A 22,660-nucleotide genomic window follows, 5' to 3' on the forward strand; every position below is an offset into this window, starting at 1 on the left:
CTCTAAAGGAGACGTACCGTTTATGATCCTCCACCTGGATCCCGATTGAATGGAACTGAGGAAGGCCTTTACTTTCAGTCTCAGAGTCTGTCACAGTTTCCACCTGACGAATACAAACAACAGAACACCTGAATTATCATCAATAACGACTGAAATGTACAGACACACAAAAGTACAGAAACAAACGTCTGCCGCTGAAAAGAACAGCTTGGCATTTAGAAATTCCTTACTTATCACAAAGGATTCAAGTTTCCATTTTTGTGTCTCAGCAAGGAATATAATTGGTGGGTTTGCTGGTTTTGATTGGGGCTTTTATTTACAGAACAATACATAAAAACATCTGTTTAAAAGTTTCCAAAGCTGCAAAACAGCTCATTTTACACATATGGGCGATCAATAATGCCTCTCAAAACTGCAGGTGTCTTTTTAGTGCTGAACAGGGACCATAAGTGAGGCTGACAGTCAGGAATGAATCGCTGTACTCCACCCATCCTTCATGCTCAACAGAAGGTGGAGAGGTGATGAACCAACAGCTGGTGCAAATGTGAGAACCCAGCACTTAAATGCATGTACAATTGCAGTGTGGGCTCCTGCATGGATGTCAGTGAAGCCGATAAAAAGTTGAACCTCACCCGGGATTTTAGTACTAAGGAAACTGAAAATAGAAAGTTGGCAATGGAATCATGAGCCGGCTGGAACTCTAGGTCACGACTGGCACAGTGTCCCCTCTAAACAGCTGCATTTGCATGAAGACCATCAGTTCTTTTGGACACCACACTCAGCATTGCCCACAGGAGACGTCTGTGGGCAACATGCAGGTACAACACAGACCACCACCTCCAACGCTGGCGCTAACAGCTGAGGACACTTGCCTCCAGGAGACGCAGCGGCTGCCTAAGCTAATCAGACACTTAGCACAAAAAGCAGAATCCTTGTCTTGCGGCTGAAGAAGAACTAAACAGGTTGAGCAGCCACATGATAGACTCGACTAGATAAACTAGAACAAAGAGAGTAAGAGGGATCCTCGTTCCACTCTTCATTACTGCTGCCTTTGAATAGGCCCCGTCCATGTAATTGTAGAGCCTGACACATATAAAGGTCAACAAGGCTCCAAAACCTTGTAGAGTACTTCACACAGGACATTTGGGAATTTGTAATACCAAAAAATGACAAGATTATCTAATTTGTACATTTTATTGCCAGTTTAACGTTTTGCCTGAATCTGTACCTGTTGTGTCCTTTGATAATGAAAAAAAACAAAAAAACAGCACATTTGTCTAATTTAAAAGTGATTTTTCTTCAAACCCCTGAAAGATGGTTTTGACTGGAGCTTACAGGACAGCTTTCATACGTTTTAACAGAATATCAAAATGAGAAAAAAGGAATTACCCTTTGAGCCGGGACTAAATAGAAGACAGATGCGATAATTAGCATGAGAGCTGGGTGGTGAGCGTGAAACAGAGCAGCAAATTCAGTGAAGTTGTCAGTTATGTTGTTACCTGTATCCCAATAGAGGAACGTGGGGTTTTGAGGTACTCCTCAGCCTTGGACACCAGCACTGCTTTGTCGCACGTCTGGACGGAGGTGTGGCTGCCCAAAGATGCATGCCTCTTGCCTGCTGCTGACTCCATGGCCATGGTGACGGCCTTGGTGCTGTCCAGGCTGTCTGTGGAGCTGTAGATGGGACGACCAAGGCTGTCCGTGGTCCACAGACCGCCCCGTGGATGCCTGCCCTCATGGTAGGCATCCTGGGTGGACTCTGTACTGCTCTGGGCTGTCACAGAGATAAGAGGCTTGGTGGTGGTGCGCGGGGGCACAGGAGGTGGAGTCTTCTTGTAACTGGGAGGATATGATACCGCTGGATAGCACAAGCAGGATGAGAGGACGAGGACAAGGCAAGACAAGGGTAGAGGATAAAATAAAACATGAGAATGAAAAATCTGGCCAAAAGCTGACAAGGGCCAAGAGCTGCAGTTCACCTGTATCACACAGTGTGTGATAGAAGAGCGTCATAGCATGATGAGAGAGTCGGCACCCGGCCACTTAAAGCAAGGGAGATGTCAGTAAGGTGAAAAGCAACAGCAGCTTTGTATTATGTCTGCGTTTATTGGGGACGTGCAGGAAAGATTGGCTCTTTCAAATGCAAATGAGAATCTGATGATAATCCATCCAGATGGACCTCACAGCAGAGTTGGAAATGAACCAGCATCACTTGCTGGATTTCTGTTGTTTTTTCAAACCTATGACAAAACACGGACTTAACATGGAGTCGCTCAGCAGGTTTTCAGAATAGTTTTCATGTGTCATGTTGTTTTTTTCTTGGTTAAGATCATGGAAAAGAAAATAGCATTCTAGAAAATTAAAGGCTCGATAAATCATAAAAAATATATATTGAACCTTAATGTTACATTTCATGGACTGGTGATGATCAGAGTTTGGTTAGGTTTAGGAGAAGATGACGGTTTGGCTGAAAATAACAATTTCCTGAAATTAATCAACTTGGACTATTGGTTTCACGTGGGATTCAAACTGACCTTGTTTTGCTGTATCAGGTGCTTGAAACTCAATGAGTGCAGACACAATGGAGACATTATTTAGACCGACACGGAGACCTATTAACACTTACTGACTGAATTAATGCTGTTTTATTCTGATAATACTTACTACTTGTCTTTGTAAACTAGTTTAGCCTTTATGTATGAGTAAATTTGATTTTTTTTTGTTTTGTTTTGTTTTAAAGAGATAGCAATACACAAAGTAAGTTTCTTCCATTCATTTACAGAAGATAGAATCCATTCATTCAAATCTGGCTGGCAAAATTATTTAATTCCTCACATCTGAGCAGACTGTCCAACACAAGTGTGAATATCTATGATCCTCATTAAAAAAAATCCTTTTTTACAAATATAAGATGAATCATGGCACACCTATTGTGGCCCCAACAGTGCTTCTAATTATTTCATTTAGTCGCTGATTTGTGATGCATGCTGCATTTATTTTTTATAGAATCATTTAGTAAAATGTTCACCAAACTGAATACATTACAGGACTGACTCAAACACATGCTGAATACCTGAATACCCCCCCCTCCACACACACACACACACACACGCACGCACGCACACAAACAGATTTACACTCACGCACAAACCACTTCAGATTACAGGTAATTAAGTGCAATAAGAAATAAGAAACCACAGGGAACTCTGTTAAGCTAAATCTAGTCACAGACTTGACTTCCTTCCAACTTGAAGGGGCTGCAGCTCTGCAAGACACAGTGGGTGGATACCAAAATGAAAAGAGCACAGTGACTCAGGCTGTATGCAACTTCTATTTTTATACGTTCAACCCGTTTGACTGTGAGAGATTGCTTGGTACCACATAGAAACTCAATGACATAAGCTTCTGTGTTTCACCTAACTGCAGCATCTTTATTTTCTCTGGCCGCCATGTTACCCACAAACGCTATAATCATCTATTAGATGTCGTGGTGGCATGAACGGACCATCAAGATGACGAGGAAACGTCTCCAAACAACATGAATGTGCACAGCAAATACTGTGTGTTTACCACCAATGAATGGGAGATGTAACTGTTTCAAACCTGCGGATTTGATAGGAAAGGTCAAAGAGTTTCTCCACATTCACTTGTTAGTGGCAATGTGCCCTAACAAATAAACAAACAGTTGAACAGTCACATATCCTCCTTTGCAGAAGTGATGAATGTGACTTTACTTTCGCAGTCGGGTAATGGCAGAGACTCTAAATTAGCCTATCATCAGACTGTAAGTTGAGTCAGCACTGCACAGTTCCCCTGCAGTTCATTCATGTACTTTATGCTTGCCTAAATGGATTGATATTTGGAAACACATTTGTAGCCTTACCCTCCTACGTGCTGGGCATAATTACACAAGTATTTGCTTGGGTTAATGTTGTCTAGTGAAGACATTTAATTTGCTGACTCCTCCTGGTCTGTCGTACCACCACATAATAGGCTTCTGAGAGAATTGCCCTGCTCAATCAGAAAAAAAGAAAGATTGCAATGGTGTGCAAAAGCATTGACTGGACACCAGATGTCCCCCTAGAGACTGTACGTAGTCTCTATAAAGATCTGTGTCTTCATATGAGTCATTTGTGTGTTTCCATTCTTGTATATATTTCATCTGCTCAGACTGCCACTTTCAGACAAAAGCAGTCAACAGGTAAACTCAGACGTGTGCAAGAAATAACATGAAAACAGATAAGAAATAGATAAAATGCTGGTATCAGTACAGAATGCTTCAGGGTGCTATGCATTGGATCTCAATCAGGGGCCAGGAGAAAGAGGCTGGGTGAATTACTCATCCTCCCCCGGCCTTGTCTAGGTAAGCAAGAAATGAGTCCCGGATAGCAGAGAACTTTTTTAATTGAATTGGTTGTCAGGAGTCTTTCCATCCGTATGACTGAAATTATGTCAGCCATCTATCTCTGGAAGGAAGGGCTAGAGGGTGATTTCTCCATTCTCTCAAAATGAGTCTTTTGGCGACAATCATCCCCAGCATCAAAGACTGTGGGAAAGAGTGGATTGTGAACCGCTGAAGAGCTGGCAAGTCCAGCTTCCAATTGGATGCTTCTTTTATAGGCTTTTGAGTACCAGTCGAATATTTTGGGCAAAAATCCAGCGAGTGAAGAGCAGAGCCAGAAAATATGAGACAATGTGCCCTCTGTCATCTGACATCTGTCACACAGTGGTGAGACAGAAGGGTAGCTGGGTGCATTTACTCAAGTACCATACTTAAGTACTGCTTCTAGGCACAGTACCTTATATTTCAGCTTTGTCTCTTGTCCTGTCCTGAAACTGGTGGGACTTATTACCAGTCAGGAAGGAGCAATCTAAAACAGGCTTAAAACATTGTGGGGAATAGAATCAGTTCCTTAAGATCAAAGTTCAAGGTCTTCTGTCAAAACTTAGCATTTCACACTGACTTAAGAAAAATCACACAGGGAATTCAAATGTGAAAGAGGAAGAAAATCTTGGCACTGACAGCACAGCCTCAAAAATCCATAATGAAACAAGACCCATGCCGCTCTCTCCACCTACATGTAAGACCCACAGTTTAAGCAAATGCTAAATAATGTTCCGCAAGCAGTGGGGCCCTTGAACACAATGAATCGCTAACTGAGGAGAAAAGGCAAGTTGAGGAAAAGTGTTTGCATCAGCTGGAGTAAATTTGCAGAGCAACTGTACAGCAAGTTTTTCTTTTAAGTGCTACAGCCTCGGCTGAAAGTTTGTCCCAGCGAGCATCCTGTCCTTTGTGCAGTCAGTTGTGCCTGGCTGTGTTTGAGTTTGATTGTTTGGCTTAGCACCACTGCACCGGGCAGTTCAGTAAACAGACCCACACACTGGAGGCACAGCCAAGACTAAATGGACCCGAATGTCATCCTATGAATTTGTGTTGCTGCTCTGCTTAAATATATTTGCAGTATTAAAAGTAAACAGTGAGGTTCATGCCTTAAAAACAGGCATTTTGACAGCTCAGAAGCAGACGAGCTTTTGCACCGAAACACAAATGAACTAACCTGCGTACAGTTTATCAGGTACCAGGTACTTTCTGCTGCCAAGTCTATCTTCATCAACACTCCCAGTGAATCAGCAGTGTGCACAATACATACAAAGAGTAAGCTATATATTTGTTACTGGACAAAAAAAGACAAGATTTGCTCGTACACAATGAACTGATTTGAATCAGTGGAAAATGATGGGCAGAACCATCGATAATATAAAAAAAGAGTATTCGGGGTTGGAAGTAACGAACTACATTTACTTTCATCACAGTAACAAAGTATATGTGTGTGCATTTTTTTTTGGAGAAATCATGGAAAGATTACCATTAATGTACCTCATTAATGTACAACAGTTGACGTAGGTTAGTAAAGTTTACACGTGCCTTAATTAATCAGAGTTAATGCGCCACCCGGCTAGTGCCCTGAGTGACCCAAATCAAACGCACCCAGGATGTTACGTCACATACAGGTGCCTCTGGGGTCGAGGTAAATACCAAACGCTAACATGATGGTCACGGTCGATGCTCCTGCAGTGACTCCAACATTTACCGAGGAACTTAACGTTACTCCTTCAGAGGAGCGTGACAGACCTCACGGATTATTTTGATGGCAGTTCTCTGTCACGGCTGCCATTTTTGAATTTCTGGAGCGGGTGGAGTGGCGTTTTTTCACGTTGTGAATGAAAACCGGTGCATCCTCAGGACTTTGCGTGAACGCGACTCGGAGGATTTCGCGCAGACAGGTGAGTACAACAGCAAACTTTCCAATGGTTTTACCTGTTGATATGCTACAAATATTAATATTTTGAACGACATTTACGCGGGCTATTTACACAGCGTCTCTGTGGCGCGCGCGACCAACGTCAAGTCATTGCGTCGGGCCAACGGTTGCTGATAACGCAACGATGCTAACAGGGAGGTTAGCATCGCTGACAACATGTTTTGTTACTCTGGAGCACAACAACCTTCCAAGTGGACGCATAAGTGTTGGTGGGGCGGCTTTCCAAGTTTTCATGGACGTTTTGATGAACTGACGTGGCTTTAAGTTAATTGTAACCATGAAACCCTTAGAACCCAGAAGAATGCAAACAAGTACGTTAACCGCGATAACCTGCTAGCCACAAGAGGACGCTGTGTGTTTTCTTGCACTGATTTGTAATATTAGAGAAATTTTCTCCAGAAAGTTTCTTTGTTGAAACAAACTGCGGTTATATGAACGGGCAGAGAAATGTTGCTGATATGTTTTGGAAGATTTTATGGATGTTTGGATAATTTTTTAGAAGGACTATTGTTGGTATCCAACTAGCCTAGCTTACTCAAGTTGACAGCTACTCTTTGGTCTGCCTAAGTCTACCACCTTTCAAGCCCATACAGGCTGAGTGTTTAATTTTCTCATCATAGATATTTGAAAAATGGAGACGAAAAAAGTGAAATGTAAAAAATAAAAAGCATTTGTGGAAACAGAACTTGAATTAATGTTAGCTTATTAAACTGTGTGCGTTTATGTGTTTATTTTCCTTTCTTACTTATCAGCAAAAACAGCCAGACCCATTTTGCCGCACCCATGGATGTGTGACTGCAGCTGAAATGTAGTTTGCGAGGATAAGTGCTAGTATGGAGGAAAGGAGAAGGAATGGAGACAGACCCGTACCTGGAGGTGGTTGAGCGCGGTCCACACTGCACGAAGTAGGGAGACGAAACTGAATCCCTGCAAGGACCAAGCAGCAGCAGTTAGAAAGGACAGATGCAGGTATCAAACACACTACTGCACCTGAATCATACCTACCTACGACATCTAACTCCAAATCATTTTTAGAAATGTACAGGATGCTTTCTCTTTGCTTATCCAGTTATTGAGTTAGCCAGTCTTGGAGAGAGAAACACAGATATGCTCAATGTACAGTGTTACAAATGTTTCACATCAATTTTGTTTCCCAAATGCTGAATGTGCAGAGCTAAGTGCACTTCAAAAAAAAGTGCCTTTGGCCTATAATTTCGTATGAGTGAGTCACATTTACAGTCCTACTGTAACAAACACTGGTTCACCACGTCACAAGAAAAATCAGAGGAAGTGCTGATTGCTTGGAAACACTCATCCAGCATTTGCTGTGTTTCTGTCTCAAAATGCAAATGGGCAATTCTCAGAGGCAGCAATTCTTCAGGAGGTGCCTCAACCCTGTTAAAGTGTCTGATAACAAGATTGTTATTGCCAGTTACGTTTGAATATGTATTTATCGAGATTTTGTATTAGTTCCCTTTTGCTTCTGTTGCAGCTGCCAATGTTGTCCAAAAACGTTGTATTGCATTTTACAGTTAAACCAAAAACAGTTCCTCAATACAAACAAGCAAGTGGCAAAATATGATCCCAAGTGGATCAAACTGGAAAGCAAAATGGAAATCCGCTACAATATCCACTGCATTGTCTCAAAAATATAGGCCTTTGACGAATCAATGTTTGCCAAGGTAGTTAGGAATTTTGCCCATATGCATTGCCCTAATATGTTTATTATATGTATTGTGATCTAAAGATCAATCTATACTCATCAGACGTGGCTCAGTTGGTAAGTACTTAATGCGATAAAACGTACAGCATGAAATAGCATGCATCATCTGAGTCTAAAAACAGACAGCTACATCTTATCATATGTACATATAAGACACAGAGGAGAAACTCATTGAAACATAAATATGAAATCCAAGTCAAAATTTAAAATTGAGGATGTTGTAAATCCAATTTTGAATTATTCCAGTGATAGTTTTAAATGGGAAGATATTTTATTCTGATCTTTGGATATATATAGTATAGAGAAATATTGCTCTTGGTTTATTGGCAGTAGAGTGTGTTTCCTGAGAGAAGCACACAACATTGTGATTTTAGGAGCATAAGGCCAACAAAAAATGTCATGTACAAAGACTTAGAAGAAGAGACAGAGACAATCCGTACAATCAACTATTCAATTAAACACTCCACAACTGTAAGAAAATGCCACAAACATGAGCTTGAAGTGGAAAATTTCAATCTCTGTCAAAGTGGCATTTTTGTAGTGCTAACAGAAATGAGATTTAGACAGTAGGGAAACAGAGAAAATCAAACAAAATGTGCCGAGAGACCCAGACAGAGAACATGTTTTTCAACTGAACAGCAAGGCAGTCTATTTTGCTCTCTTTTTTATTTGCAGACTAACTCTGGTGTTGCAACAGTATAGTATATGGAAAGCATTTCATGCCGTATTGCAGCATGTGGAGCTTCATAAAGTTTCACTTGTCACGTTTTTCTTATCTTATACTGAATGGGTATTACCACCCCACTTACTTCTATAACTTGTTTACTGCCTTTAAGTCCCTTTGTATTTGGATGCATGAGCTTAAGCCATACTTTACATGAAGTACAAGTACACAGCTCTACTTAAAATATCATTATGATATGGGTAATTACAGGAAAATTCAATTATAATCACTTATAATGTTCACTATTTGCCATATGAAGCAGAGATTCCAGACTGATTATGCAGATACTATAAAAAACTATGGCACTTACATGGACTTTATGTAAAGTGTGACCTAATACCATTTCATAATCGTTTTGGTACAGAGAATATGTAACAGAACTTCGCTCTCATGCTTTTTCAACAAGGCCCCTCAAACCTTTTGTTCCTTTGCGGTCAACACTTAAATTTCAGAAAAGTTCTGACAGCGTCTCCTCTCCGTCCGCCTCCCTCCATTTGTGCCAGAGGCCGTTCTTGCCATAGTTGTGGACTCAGACTGACAAAGAGGCTGGTGAGGTGTTCTTACTCAGGTCAGGGTAGATTATGGGGTAATGATATGCAATGACTGTGTATATGAGCATGGGGGCTGAGGATGTAACAAAATGATTGTGAAGTCTCTCAAGTCTTAATGGGTTGTGATCTAGCTTCACTTCATTCTAGCAAGGGTACAGAAAAATATGCATTTCTTTTATCTGAGTAATTATATTGCAAAACCATTGTAGTCTAAAGCCCTAAAATCAAGGCAGACAGCTTTATCTAGTTGCAATACAATCATTATCTCTTTCTTTTAACTCTCTGTGGTACTGGCTGTCTGAGCAGTGAGTGCATAGTGTATATGGACAAACAAATTAGACTGATTGCCTGGGCCCTATTAAATCTGTTTATTTTCTTCCAAATTCCAGTTTGTTTTCCATTCACATTTTTCTGAATTCTGTGCTGTATAATTTAAGCACATTCTGTTATTAACAAGAGTGTCTAATTGTATGCTGGATGGATAAAATTTCAATGATCCAATAAGCAAAGAGTCAACATTGAATTAATATCAATGAAATGGATGTACCGCAACATTGCACTATTTTTTTTTTTTTAAATAAAACAGATCTTCTGCAGGACACCCTCCATATGTAGCTTGAACACATTGGGTAAAGTGGGCCTGATGGAGGCTATTCTCACATTCAGTCAAAACTTTTTCCAATAGAAGTCTTCCTGCCGTTGTAGTTGCACTTCTGAGAGTTTGTTGAAGTGATGAGCTCTTGGTTGCATGCTGTGTGTGTGTGAGAGAGACACCAAAGGATAGCAGCAAAGTTTTTTTTCCAATCGGCTGACTGTGAAAAAAACACTTGTAATGGTAGGGGAAAAGCCTGATTTTTATCATTTGCATCCCCATTGTGGCATTTTCCATGATATTCAATGTTTTACAGTTGATTACATTTTTTAAAATCAAATTCATCAGTTCCCTCCGTGTTTTCTGCATCGTGAAAATGTCAGCGTGGAAATCATAGGGCCCTACATTATTTCTGTTTTACATAATTGCATAAATGTGGCATGTAGCCTACTCCAACTTCTTCATGAAGCTAATGTCTCTGATTTAATGGTAGTTATATCACACCATCCTTAATGTAAAAATAACTGAGAAAAACTGTGTACGCTAGGTGATTAATGTTGATAGTACACTGCATCAGGAAAACATGCCTATTCATTGATGCATTCCATGATGAAGTGCAAAACAAATGTTACTTGCATACTGAAATAGTCTAAAATGGCCTTTTTGGTAAGACTTTATATTAAGATACACATAATCAACTTTAACTAGTTGGTCATTAGCATGCATATGAATAGCATATTGTCTCTTTATTAATTATTATAAAACACTTATTTATGCCTTATTCTGCATGACCATATTCTACTACCAGCTAGGCCATTAACTAAGAGTGTTCTCTTGGTAACCTCCTAATCACTGTTGTTGATAGTAAGTTGTTGTACATGAATTATGATCGTAATAGCCCAACCCTTAATAACCTTACCCCCCAGAATTTTATGGTTAAATATGTGTACCTTAATATAATGAGTGACCACCTTTTCATTTGAATATTTTCGGTTCAACAAAATCCATCTAAATCTGTATTTTCCTGCTCATCTAAATGACCTCTCTTTAGCATAAATACACATATTACCACAAGCAAAATAAATTGCAGTGCTTTGCAAAAAAGAGCATTGACTAATTCCTTTTCTTTGCTGTCATTGTTACTGTACCTGACGCAACCATGGTGAAGATACTTCCTCAGGCCTAGGATTGAGCTTGAATATGACATTAGTGGTTTGCAAAGATGGATGAGTGGTTGGTTTGATAAGTGGATGAGTGATTGAATGGATGATTTGACATTGGACGACTAGCAGGATTTAGGGGTGTGTATAGGTCAGTAATTCCAGTGGATTCCATGGGATTTACACAATTTAAAAAGTAGGTTTGTGTAGCCTTTTTTTTTTTTTAAGAGCTGTATAATAAAACAAGCATGTCGTTCATAGCCACATACATATATACATACAGTGGTGATGCCCCCATGGATGCAAGGTGGATTAACCTTTTATGTATGATATATCACAACAAACCAATACAAATCAATGGCCTGAAAGTATCATTTCAACAAACTCTCTTTTCACTGCCTTTGAGTGATGAGGTAGTGGTTAGTGTTCCAAATAAATCAGCAAAAAAGGTAACCTTCTCCAGCCTTCACACATAAAGAAAGAAACCTTAAATTAGTTAAAAAAAAAAAAAAAAAAAAGTCCTGCTAGCAGCCCCTAGAAGCTTTGAAGTTCATTGTACCCCATAATCACAAGTGTTGAACAAAACAAACAACATAAAGACCATTTTGCTATTGTTAGAGCCTTACCAGTAGTTATGTTATAAAAGCTCTTTGTCATTAAAATTTAACAAGGGTTCGCCCTCTTGAATAATTGAATCACAGAGCAAACTTTATTTGTTAGGTGCCTGTTTGGTTAAAATGTTTTGTGTCAGAAAGATGACATTTTGGTCTGAGTATGGTGCCAGAATAACAATCTGTCCAAAATGTAAACATCTCATTTGAGGAGTGTGCTTGTAGAAATGTCAAGCAAATCTGCCCATTCCATGTGTACACATGGAAACTTTGGCCTGATGGTGGCACTGGATCCTTTGGTAATCTAAGTCTCAACAAATCTTTAATATTTTTAAATTGTGAAGTTGAACCAAAGTAGATGTTAGACAGACAAAACAACTGACAGAGCATTGGATGTCACCATTCATGGGCTCTGATGCTAGTAGGCTCATTAAAGTGGGTTTGCTGGGTATAAACGTTGCCACCAAATATAAACACTTCATTATGAACAGACCTTTTTAAATAGAATTTTATCCCACACGTATGTATGTAGTCTATAAGAGAATTGTATGTTCCCAGACCCAACTGTACCTGTACCTATACCCAATATATTTGACTACAAGTGTAATACTGTATGTAGTATTGTGTGTAGACTGCATAAAAACTTACACTTTTGAATTACTTTACATATAGTTTCACACTTTCCAGTATACCACATTCATGTGATAATTTAAAAAAATCTAAAATAATAAAAGCTAAATCACCCACCACCAAGTTTGAGTACTGGTAGTAAATATCATTCCATGAAAACTAAAAACTGAATTAAAAAATTCCATCAGTGTCAAAATCACACATACTGAAAGCAGATCTGAGGTCTTAATGTAAATACGCAACTTTGAGGATGAAACCCTTGTTGTTGATATAATCTAAAAGCAGCATTGATTTGTGGTGGTTTGTAGTACAAAGCTGTTATGTTGGTCATAACCTGCCTTGATGCATGCCAGGATATTTAAAATAAAAACACACTACTGTGCGCTGATTTTATTCCCCTCTGTTCGCTTAAAGAAAATGTATACAATGGTTAAAGCAAGAGGGTGAATCACTACTAATACAACGCATCAATGAATTTGAACAGAACTGTAATATTAAAACATAAAAATAATAAAAACAAACCAAATTAATAATTTTATGGATTGCGTAAAAGGCTTCTTGCACATCTCAGTTAAGATATGTTCCAGTTGTGCAGAAGAGATTTTAAAGGGAACAGTTGTTATTGTGCCTCACTCGGTTCAAATGGTGTAAATATTGTACAAAACATGCCAGTGTGCTAACACAAGGCCAACATGTAGTCAACAGTTTTGTTCGGTATTTTCGTCCGTTTCTTGAACTCGTTATCCAGTACTAGTGCATAATCTTGAAAATTCCACTGGATTCAATGTGCAAACAGATGAAAACATTTAAATGCGTTATACATACTTAGTGAGTATGACAGCATTTTCAACTTATGATATATCTTATTTTAGTGGAAAATGTTAATGAGTCAGACAAAATGTATGAAAAACTGTATTAACAACATATAAAAAAGATAATAAAGCGGTTCCCTACCAGACCTACCGTACTCTCTACGCCCCCCAGCTAAGCTACGGGCGCCTAAAATGGGGGGAGGGGGGAGGAGAAAAAGGAAAAGAAAACAAACAAACAAACAAAAACAAAACGGTGATAGCTTAGTAGAAAAGCAATGCACATTGAGAGGGTCAAAGTAAAAGACACTGTGCCTGGCCCATGCCGTGTATTTGTGGTGTGTTAAAGTGTGTACTCACTATGGACAGAAAAAAATATTATTATTACTAAAAGTCAGTTTCCTCTTTGGATGCCATTGTAAAGCTATGACCCCCATTTTGCCATTTAAATTACCATAAACATAAACTTCATAAACATTTTAATTCAATGTTTTATATCAATTTATGAAAAATACATAAGGCCAATAAAAGTTGTAAATGAAAATTCACAAGAAACACCACAGTAAGCAAAAAAAAAAAAAAAAACCAACTAAACAAAACAGAAAAACAAAAAAAAGGGAAGAAAAATAAGGAAAAGAAACGCATCACATACTGGTTTCATTCTTTGAACAAAATAAGCATAAGCTAACAAATGCAGGCTAAGCTATGGTTTTAAAAAGGCTTTAGAACTTTGACAAAATTGTATTCACTAAGCAATGCAGTCTGAGATCCCTGAAAATTGCAACATGATTGATGCACAACAGAGTAGCATGTTTTCTCCAAGAAACCTTGAATAAATGCAGGAAGAGAACATAGGGGTAGAAAAGGATTTATATTCAAGCAGTGTTACAGGTTCAGGTGAGATCAGATTCCATCCAAAAACCCTTGTCCTAGTAGTTGGACGTCACAGAGTTGGCACAGTTGTTGCATCAGATCTCTAGATGACAACAAAAACGTAAACAAAAACTCATGGGGTAATTGACTACATACTGTAACATATTAGACAGTTCATAGTTTCTTACAAATAATTATATATTTCATTTCACAAAATATGGTTGCATGGTTAAAAAATAATTGTAAATACCCTTTGTCTATCTCTTCTTCAGTCTCTGTTAAATGTACATCTTTCATGTACTCTATATATTTTTAAAATATTTAGATTGATATCTGTATTTTTGCTACATTTCAACTTGTTTTAAGGGAAGGGTAAATTCTTTGGGCTAAATGATGAAATAGTAATGAAACACTACATTAAACTTATTTATACTGTAGCATGGGTGAGTTCCCTGGCATCAATTCATTACCAATTTTCTGCTGAATTGGATATGAATTTGGAAGAATATTAAGCATTTGTACAGCATTTCCAATTACATTATCACAGGCTTTGTTTTCTGATTTTGCTGTAGTCAGTAAATCAATTGTCAATAGGAGATGCACTTATGATTGTTCATTTCTTTTGTATATGATGTCACAAAGCACACGGATGCTACTACTAAGCAGGAATCTCAAGAATCTCACCAACAAACTCTTTGATTCTAGTATACATAGAAGCTAAAATGGGCGAAATATGAATGAAACAACCATTTTGCAGGAAACACTAAAACAACCTTTAGTGTGGCCCGTGGCTCATGCACAGATAATGAAATAAAATATATATATTTTTTCTTTTAAGAGCCACCAATATTTTCTGAGAACATCATTCCATTCCCGGCATTGATGACTTACATGAAGGCTTAACATAAACACCTAATATCTAGAACTGCAAATATTTAGATGACATATAAATACAACCAAGAACAAAGGACTTGCATAGAATGAATGAATGTAGATTGGAGACATCACGATTGGCCAGTCTTCAGCACCTTTAAATTAGTTTGCATTCCCCAAACAGTGGGAAAAGATGTAAGTAAGGAATGCCACAGCAATCCCCTCTTAATCATTCAAAAAGAAAAAATATGAATACAAGCCTTTCCAAAGTTTTTTTTAAATACTACATATATATATCTGTATATATATAGATATATATATCTGTATATTAAAATGGTTATAGGCTAAATGTTGTCACAGTCATATGCCTTTCACCTCAGTCATTTATGATTTATGCTAACCCAGCCTTTGGCCGGTGGTCATGAAAAACTCGAAATTCGTATGTTTCGATTTATAACAACAATAAATAGGCTATAAGCTTTAAAAATTCCTATTCTCTATTGTAAATAGTGGAGAATGGCAATGATTGAATTAAAGCACATGAACTCATTGTTTACTCTTGTATGAAAACTCAAAACCTCAATTTCTGAATTGCTGGGAAAAATTACCAGCAAAACATGTCTTGTTATAGTGTTCCTTTGTAACACATGTATTAGGTTATCGAGGCAAATGGATCATTTAGCTGGGCGTTTGAGCTCTGATTTAATGTGTTACTGCAACAGGTGTGTGGGGTGGAGCTGCAGCATTAACTTCAAAAGGAAATGTCTGCCTTTTTTTCTTTTGTGGCTTCAACTTTAATTTTGAGCTTACCTCTAGTACAACCTTTGTATAAATATCATCTTTTCAAAATGCCACTTTTTCTGCAAGTATTGTCTTTTGGTCGTGCAAAGGGGGAAGAAGATCCACTCTCTTTATAAAGTGAGAGATGATGCCTCTCCTTTATTAAAAGTCCTTTTGAAAGGTTCACATTTCAGTCAGGGGTCTGATACATACAGGCTTCCCATGGTCCTGTGCTGCAGTGATCGTCCATAGATAAGTGCTGTCAGGCTTGGAGATGTTTGTTGTTGGCCTCAGCTCCATGGGCCTCAGTATTAACTTTGGTATGCCATGTTGGTACAGTGGGACAGTGAAGTAGATGAGTGGTTTAGGGGAACGCCAGTGGCAAATGAGCAACTATTTTCTTATGAGTAACAGACAAAATGAGCAGTTAGCCAAATATAGCAGATGATTGAGGGCTCCTACCCATTAGGGTTTGACTGGAGCCCAGGTAAGCCATCACTAGTGAGGCGGTGTAAGTACATTCAGTGGTACTATACTGCACCTCTGGGGACATTTCAGAGAGGTAGAGGCCCTCAGCGGCTCTGATTGTCTACTTATAGGGACCAATGTTTCTCTGTTATCTTTCAGCAGTGATGAATCACCCCAGCATGAAAAATTCCACCATTACCAGAGAAATGTGGCATTTAAAAAAGGTGAATGTGGTACAATTTAGTCCAAATCTCTCAACATAATTTACTAAACAATATATCCAATTCAATCTTTGTTAGACCTTTTCCTCTGAAAGAATGATGAACGGATAGGCAAGACACTTAACCAAACCTCCAGTCACCACTGCACGAAAAACAATAGGTGAAACACTGGTATGAACTACCAACTTCCTTATGAGGTGCACAAAGAGCTGGATGATGAACATGATGAAGTAAATGGAGACAAACCTTGAAGACTGGAAAAAGTGCTGTGTTTGGTCTAGAACCACAATTACTACTATAACCCCTCTCAGCGCTGTCAGAAATCAGCATGTCTATAACTGCAAACAGTACAAGTATTGAATATAAGTTTCTCTATATACAAAATGGTACATTTATATACATATACAGAGTTTGAACATGAATGCAGTTTGTGCAGGAATGAACTGAAGCCAATACATTCATACTTCATCACTGTGAATCCCCCTTACTGTTTTCCTCTCCCCAGGCTGTTAGACTCACAAGTCAATCACAAATGATTCAACGTAAACAATTATAGCCAGGGACTAAGTCCACAAAGCATTGTCATCCACACAGTATTCCAGATGATTAGGCTTTTACAAATTTTTTATAGGGGTTATTAGAAGTTGTTGTCAGCATTATGTACTGTTTATTAAGTTATTACAGTTACATTATGCTGTGGTTCACCAGTTCGCCATTGAGAAAACATTTGTAAGGTGGAAATTTTCAGAATGCCCCTTTCAACTGGAACTGGCTACAAAGGATGAAGGCCATGGCAAAGGAATGCTTTGATTAGAAGAACTAAAAGTAAATTATACATCAATATATTCATAAATAATGTATTCATCTTAGATGCATTCATTATAAAACTAGGGTTTATAAAGTTATTCACAGTATTTTTTCAGTATTATCAGGTGCTTAAGAGAATGTTTCTACATAAAGAGAAACTGGAATGAACATGAGCTATTCAAATTCATTTGCTGAAACAGACCAACTCATGCCTCACCTCACGATGGCTGATTAGAGCTTTATCATTAAATGACCCTCTGATTTCCGATCACGTTTACTTCAATTGACTTTTTAACTGAAGGTTGGGTATTTAAGAAGGTGGAGGGAACATGATGCTGCACTTGTTGGCACTTGAGGATCTGAACATCAGCCACATTCTCTCCCACATTCTTGTCACCGCATTCAGGTGTATCACAAAATTGTTCTCTTTTATTCCATGGCTAAGCAAGACACTTGTTAAAAGATTGCTTGAACAACATTGTAACCTGTTCAAGGGATGACAGACACTGTGTCTGCATAGAGTAAAGGGACATCTACATAACAACAGCACTGCCCTGCCTTTCTTGGTAAATGTCAGGTTTTTACCCTGGCTTCCTCATCTCATTTTACAGTATGTGTAGAATGGGAATGATTAGAATGACATAGACAGGTATGACATGGGCCCACTTGTGTACTTCCTACTCCACAGTTCTAGACTGGCGCTTCTGTGACCACCGGTGTGGCCACCTGTGTCTGGCTGCTTATAGGCCTTTTGCTTTTTGTTGATCTCCCATGGGAAGTCCTCTATTGGAAGCGGGCTGGCAGGGCTGCCTGACCCCTCTGGCGTGCTCTCAGGGGTTCCCTCTATAATCTCAATTCGGGGTGGGTCCATCAAATCCATAATGCTGAAGGGTGCTGGCTCTGGTTGACACATCACTGACTTGTCCTCTGTGTTCTGTCGAACTGACCAACTTGAGCCTGCTTGAATTCCTATGGACACTCTGTCGTCTGTTTGTGTGGTGCTATCACTGCAAGGCTCCCGGCACAAAGTCCACATGTTGTAGCACTGAGTAAAGTTGAAGAAGTTGCTGTTGAAAGTCTTCAGTTCCCCGCAGACATCTCTACGCAGCTCTGCCAGCTCATAACGCATTGCTGAGATTTCATCCTTCCACTGCATGTTGAAGGCAGCAACCATGTTAGCGGACTCTTTAAAGGCCTGAATGGCCTGAGGGACTGGCGGCTCAGAGGTGGATATGGGCGAGGCAGAAGGGACCCTGTATGAAGGCGGGGATGCCGGTGGGACAGAGATGGCTGTTACTGTGGAGCTAGTACTGTGCTGACTGCGAGCAGCAGCAGTCTCTCTCTCCAGCCTCTCCAGCTCCGCATAGGCAGAGGAGCTAGCACCGTCATCATCCTCTATCATGTCGTCATTTAGTAAAGAGGTCCCATCCACAACATCATATCCCTCTGGAAGAAAAATTTGAATATGCAAACAGAAGGACATTCAAAGTGAAAGGAACAGCTGGAGTGTGATTTGATTTGGATTCTAAACTAAAAAAACAAACACATATCTATGGAAAACATACAGTATGTGAGTGGCAAGTAATTCCATCAGTCAATTCTATTCATCAGACCCAATGATTTCCCATTTGGTTCTAAAGTTTTAGAAGGGTTAAATCATGGACTGGTGTGCTGTTCAAACTATGTCTGTGCTAGAGTTGCACAAAACCAAGAGGTAACTGAGTAGTGTAATAAAATTACAAATGTGAAGAAACCATCTATCCATTTTTGATCAATATAAGGATATTGTTAGTGGAATTCATGACGACTTGTTTTTGGAAGTTGCTGATCAGGAAAAGGTGAGAGGGTCAGCTACAAGGAAAACAGCTATTTCCTGCCAGAGCAAGTACAGACTATACAGTACTTTTCTTGAAATAGGATCTTGAGTGCCTTAACTTAGCTAAGACAATAGTGATTGTCATTAAACTCACATACTGTAGGCCTTTCACAATGTTTTTACACTGCCTTCTCAGTCATCTCAAGGCTTCTTTCCATCTTTTCACTGCACAGCACAGCAAAGAGTGGAATTAAACATGAAATACATCAATCATTATTAAATCATGAATCCATTTTCTAAGAACCCTTTTCTCAAAACATATCAAAATGTTTCTTAGTGACTTGAAATTTGTGCCATTTTGTGCAAAAGAAAAGATGTAAAGGGAGAAGAATCACAACCCACTGGGGCCAAGAAGCAGATATGAACCCTATTGAACATATCAGGTCCAAGGTGGCTGATTAGACCATGTGGAGTAAGTAACCCGGGGAGGGGAGGGGTCACTCCCCCCTTCAGGGCTGCACCAGGGAGAGGCTGCAATCCCACAGTCAAAGACAGCTGACAGACTCAATGGCAAGGGTTAGACTGTGCCACACGTGGCCTTGTAAAAGAAGTCAGATTTTCATGGAAAGAAAAAATAAAGTTTACACATGTACAGCAGACATAGGCTGCTCTCACAAATGATTGGAGACAGTGGCAATGCGATAACATTCAGAGCTATTTTATGGTTACGATATGAAAACATTCGGAAAGGTTTGGGAAGTACATCTTTCATACATTTACACTTACAATATGGTCTAAGCACACTTAAAATAGAGACATGGTAAACAACTCACAAAAGCCAGCATCACATTCATCACTGTAATCAATATTCAGGGGTAGCAGGGTTTTAAGAAGATATCAAAGTATCTGAGGTTTTGTGAGTTGTTTGGAACCGTGTTTGCTACTTAGGATAGCATAATGATATATTTCTACCAACTATATAAACTCTACGTATCTATTATTTTTACTGAGAAGGCAGTGCAAAAACACACATATACATAGATATATGTATGCGTGTCAACATTAAAATACCTGCAACACTCATCACTGATGCCTCCAGTTGTTCTTTCCCCCTGGTTATCCTTCAAGAGATGGATGGTCAAATGGAGAGGGGTTTGCTGCTCGTCTGCCCTACGGAGCATCATGGGATCCCTTCCCCACTCAAGGGTCCACTAGCCTCACACGGGTTTTGGTTCATAAGCTGCTTAGAATTCAGTTATAAACTAGTACTGAATATTAATATAAAAGCATGATTTCAGGAATCAATGTTTTTCTTAGCGCAGATAGCCTGGATAAGTTAATTTATTTAATTTTAAGGCCACTGTTCCCTGAGAACAGTGCGAAGAGTACACCAAAACAGATATGTTATTTACAATATGGCTTGACAGGGAGGTGACAGTACTGTATATAGCTAATCACCATCCAGGGAACCCTTGTTCTGGGTTGCTATTTAAACTTATCTGATGTAATTGATGCATCATGCCAATCTTCAAAATAAAACTTCACAATATATTGTACAGTCAGCTGCTTGTTTTTGTCCATATAGAGCGGACAGATTTGCAGCAGAGAGCTAAATTAATAGAGTTCAGCAAATAAGACAGTGGGATTGGAGAACACTCTTTTATCGTCAGTACTTCTGTCACATTGAAGAAATCGTAGATGGAAGCCCAATTAAAGATGAAAGGATTCCAAAAACAAAAGTCCAGATTGCACAAGAAAACAAAACCCACAAAATGAGTAAAAGTGCAAATGTCTCCAATATTAAATTGACAGAAAAGTGTACAAAAACAATTAAGATCCAGGTCATATTATTTAAAAATGCACATAATTAAAGAAAAATGTTTCAATAGGGTTCATAGCTTTACTCTTGCAGATAAACACCAAATGCACTTAGTGAGGGAGTTACTGCACAGACGACTGCTTGCACAAAGAACCTGAAATGCTAATTTTAAGGAATTATTGCTTGCACTGTGTCGCACAAAACCTTCAAATAGTTGCATCAAAAAAGCAGCATGTAGTACAAATAGATATGCAAGAGTCTATAAACAAAATTCACTGTTTTCAGAAAATCTAATTTAAAACATGTTGATTTTAGATCCACTGTCATATAGAAATTGTTGCTAACAATGAAATATGACCAATAGAATTAAGTTTGCTCAGTTGGAAACTTGAAGCTGAAGAAGACATGTCATCTACATGTCATTAAGAAACTTAAAGTCCTGTATTACACTTTACATACCATTCATTAGTTATTTTGTCTGAGACCACCGCTCAAACACCTTGAGTTTCATTCAACACAATACAACAATGCTGCAAATAATCAGAGGTTGTGCTTCTCAAACTGAATGAGTACACAATCAGTAGACAGTTCCTTTGTGCAACCAGCGTGTGTGTGTGTGTGTGTGTGTGTGTGTGTGCACGTGTTCTAAACTCTAGAGGTTGTTGACTTACCTTAAATTGGTAACAAGATTAGGTTTCTTTTAATTTTATAAGGTCAACTACAAGGTCAGTTACAAGGCATATGTCAATGTGTTGGTGCAACAGAGCAGGGGGAGGACAGGCAGAAGGCTTTTCCAGTGGATCCTCTCAACACAAATATGTCAACAACCTACCGCTCCCCTACCCCTGGCTCGTTTTGGTCTTCACCCCTCCCTAAGTAACTCACACGCTTCTCACAACACATATATAACACCACAGTTTAACATGCTTAGGGTAGGGCCTGTTCCTCTTAGGCATGCCATGTAATGTGGCTGTGCTGTGTTGTGATATTGTGTACCGTGACAGTATGCCGCCATCTGAGTGTTAATGTGACCCTCCCACCCTTATCTTAGTCTACAGCTTGGCAACACCACAAGTGACCAACCAGAAGCTTGGCTAATGATGCATGAATCGTGCAAAGTAACACACAAGCAAGTCCATCTGAACAATCGGGAGTATGCAGAGGCAAAAACAAACACACGCACACCATAGCTTCCAAAGAAAATAACTGGAATCATTCAGCCCGGCATCTCTGAAGCTCAAGGGTTCCCCACTGTATGTAGGTATGTCAAGTTTGTGCGTATGTATAGGATGTATGAGGATATGTAGTCTAAGCCCTCTCTCTTTTGGGGGGGGGATTGTTTTACCTGTTGTGGATCTGAGAGTTGAAGTGACAGTGGAGGATGTCATTGAAGGCAAGCAGTCGTCATCCTGGGAATAACCAGCCTGAATAGCACGGAGGTAACTGTGGCTTCGAGTGCGGAACGAACCAGGCAGGTCCAAAGCCTCCATGGCCTGGGATTCTACTTCACTAAAAACGGACTCGCAAACTGACTCAAACTGGCCATTGATCTCAGTCTCACTCACCTGAGAGACAAAAACAGGAATAGCAGTCCTTAATTTTTCCTCTTCCTTTCTCTTTCTCACTTTGATTCTTCCCCTTTGCACAGCAAATATGAAGGAGTGTTAGCATAAGGAAATGCCACTGTCAATTCCGACCTTAAACTGAATAAATGTCAAGATCAGATGGAAAAAAAAGGCAGATGACAACAAAAACAAATCAGAAAAATATTGAGATTGTATTATACAGCATTCCATACACCACATACCCCAATACCCCCCGAAAAAGATGTGCTGTACTGTATGTTACTACATGGAAAATAGACAAAACTGCAGTCTCAT

At 39.2% G+C, this 22,660-nt stretch overlaps 1 protein-coding gene across 8 annotated transcripts in view; it reads right to left on the reverse strand.

Moving 5' to 3' along the window:
- The window catches only part of dlgap2b (discs, large (Drosophila) homolog-associated protein 2b), a 98,295-nt gene that overhangs the window by 15,753 nt on the left and 59,882 nt on the right, over positions 1 to 22,660 (reverse strand). For 5 of the 8 annotated variants that reach the window (XR_013078483.1, XR_013078482.1, XM_076755677.1 and 2 more), the window contains 5 exons: positions 22,126 to 22,345; positions 13,269 to 13,313; positions 7,194 to 7,250; positions 1,500 to 1,858; positions 18 to 103 (listed from right to left, as the gene is read on the reverse strand). Coding sequence is in view for 6 of the 8 variants with exons in the window: in XM_076755677.1 (XP_076611792.1) it covers positions 18 to 103; positions 1,500 to 1,858; positions 7,194 to 7,250; positions 13,269 to 13,313; positions 22,126 to 22,345 (767 nt within the window). In the remaining 2 variants the exon portion in view is untranslated. Of the gene's footprint in view, positions 1 to 17; positions 104 to 1,499; positions 1,859 to 7,193; positions 7,251 to 13,268; positions 13,314 to 13,977; positions 18,592 to 22,125; positions 22,346 to 22,660 lie in introns of those variants that run through there. The other 3 variants (XM_076755678.1, XM_076755679.1, XM_076755682.1) reach the window with 3 other exon arrangements.

Source organism: Chaetodon auriga, chromosome 18 (assembly GCF_051107435.1).
Source record: "Chaetodon auriga isolate fChaAug3 chromosome 18, fChaAug3.hap1, whole genome shotgun sequence".
Classification (NCBI taxonomy): Eukaryota; Metazoa; Chordata; class Actinopteri; order Chaetodontiformes; family Chaetodontidae; genus Chaetodon; species Chaetodon auriga.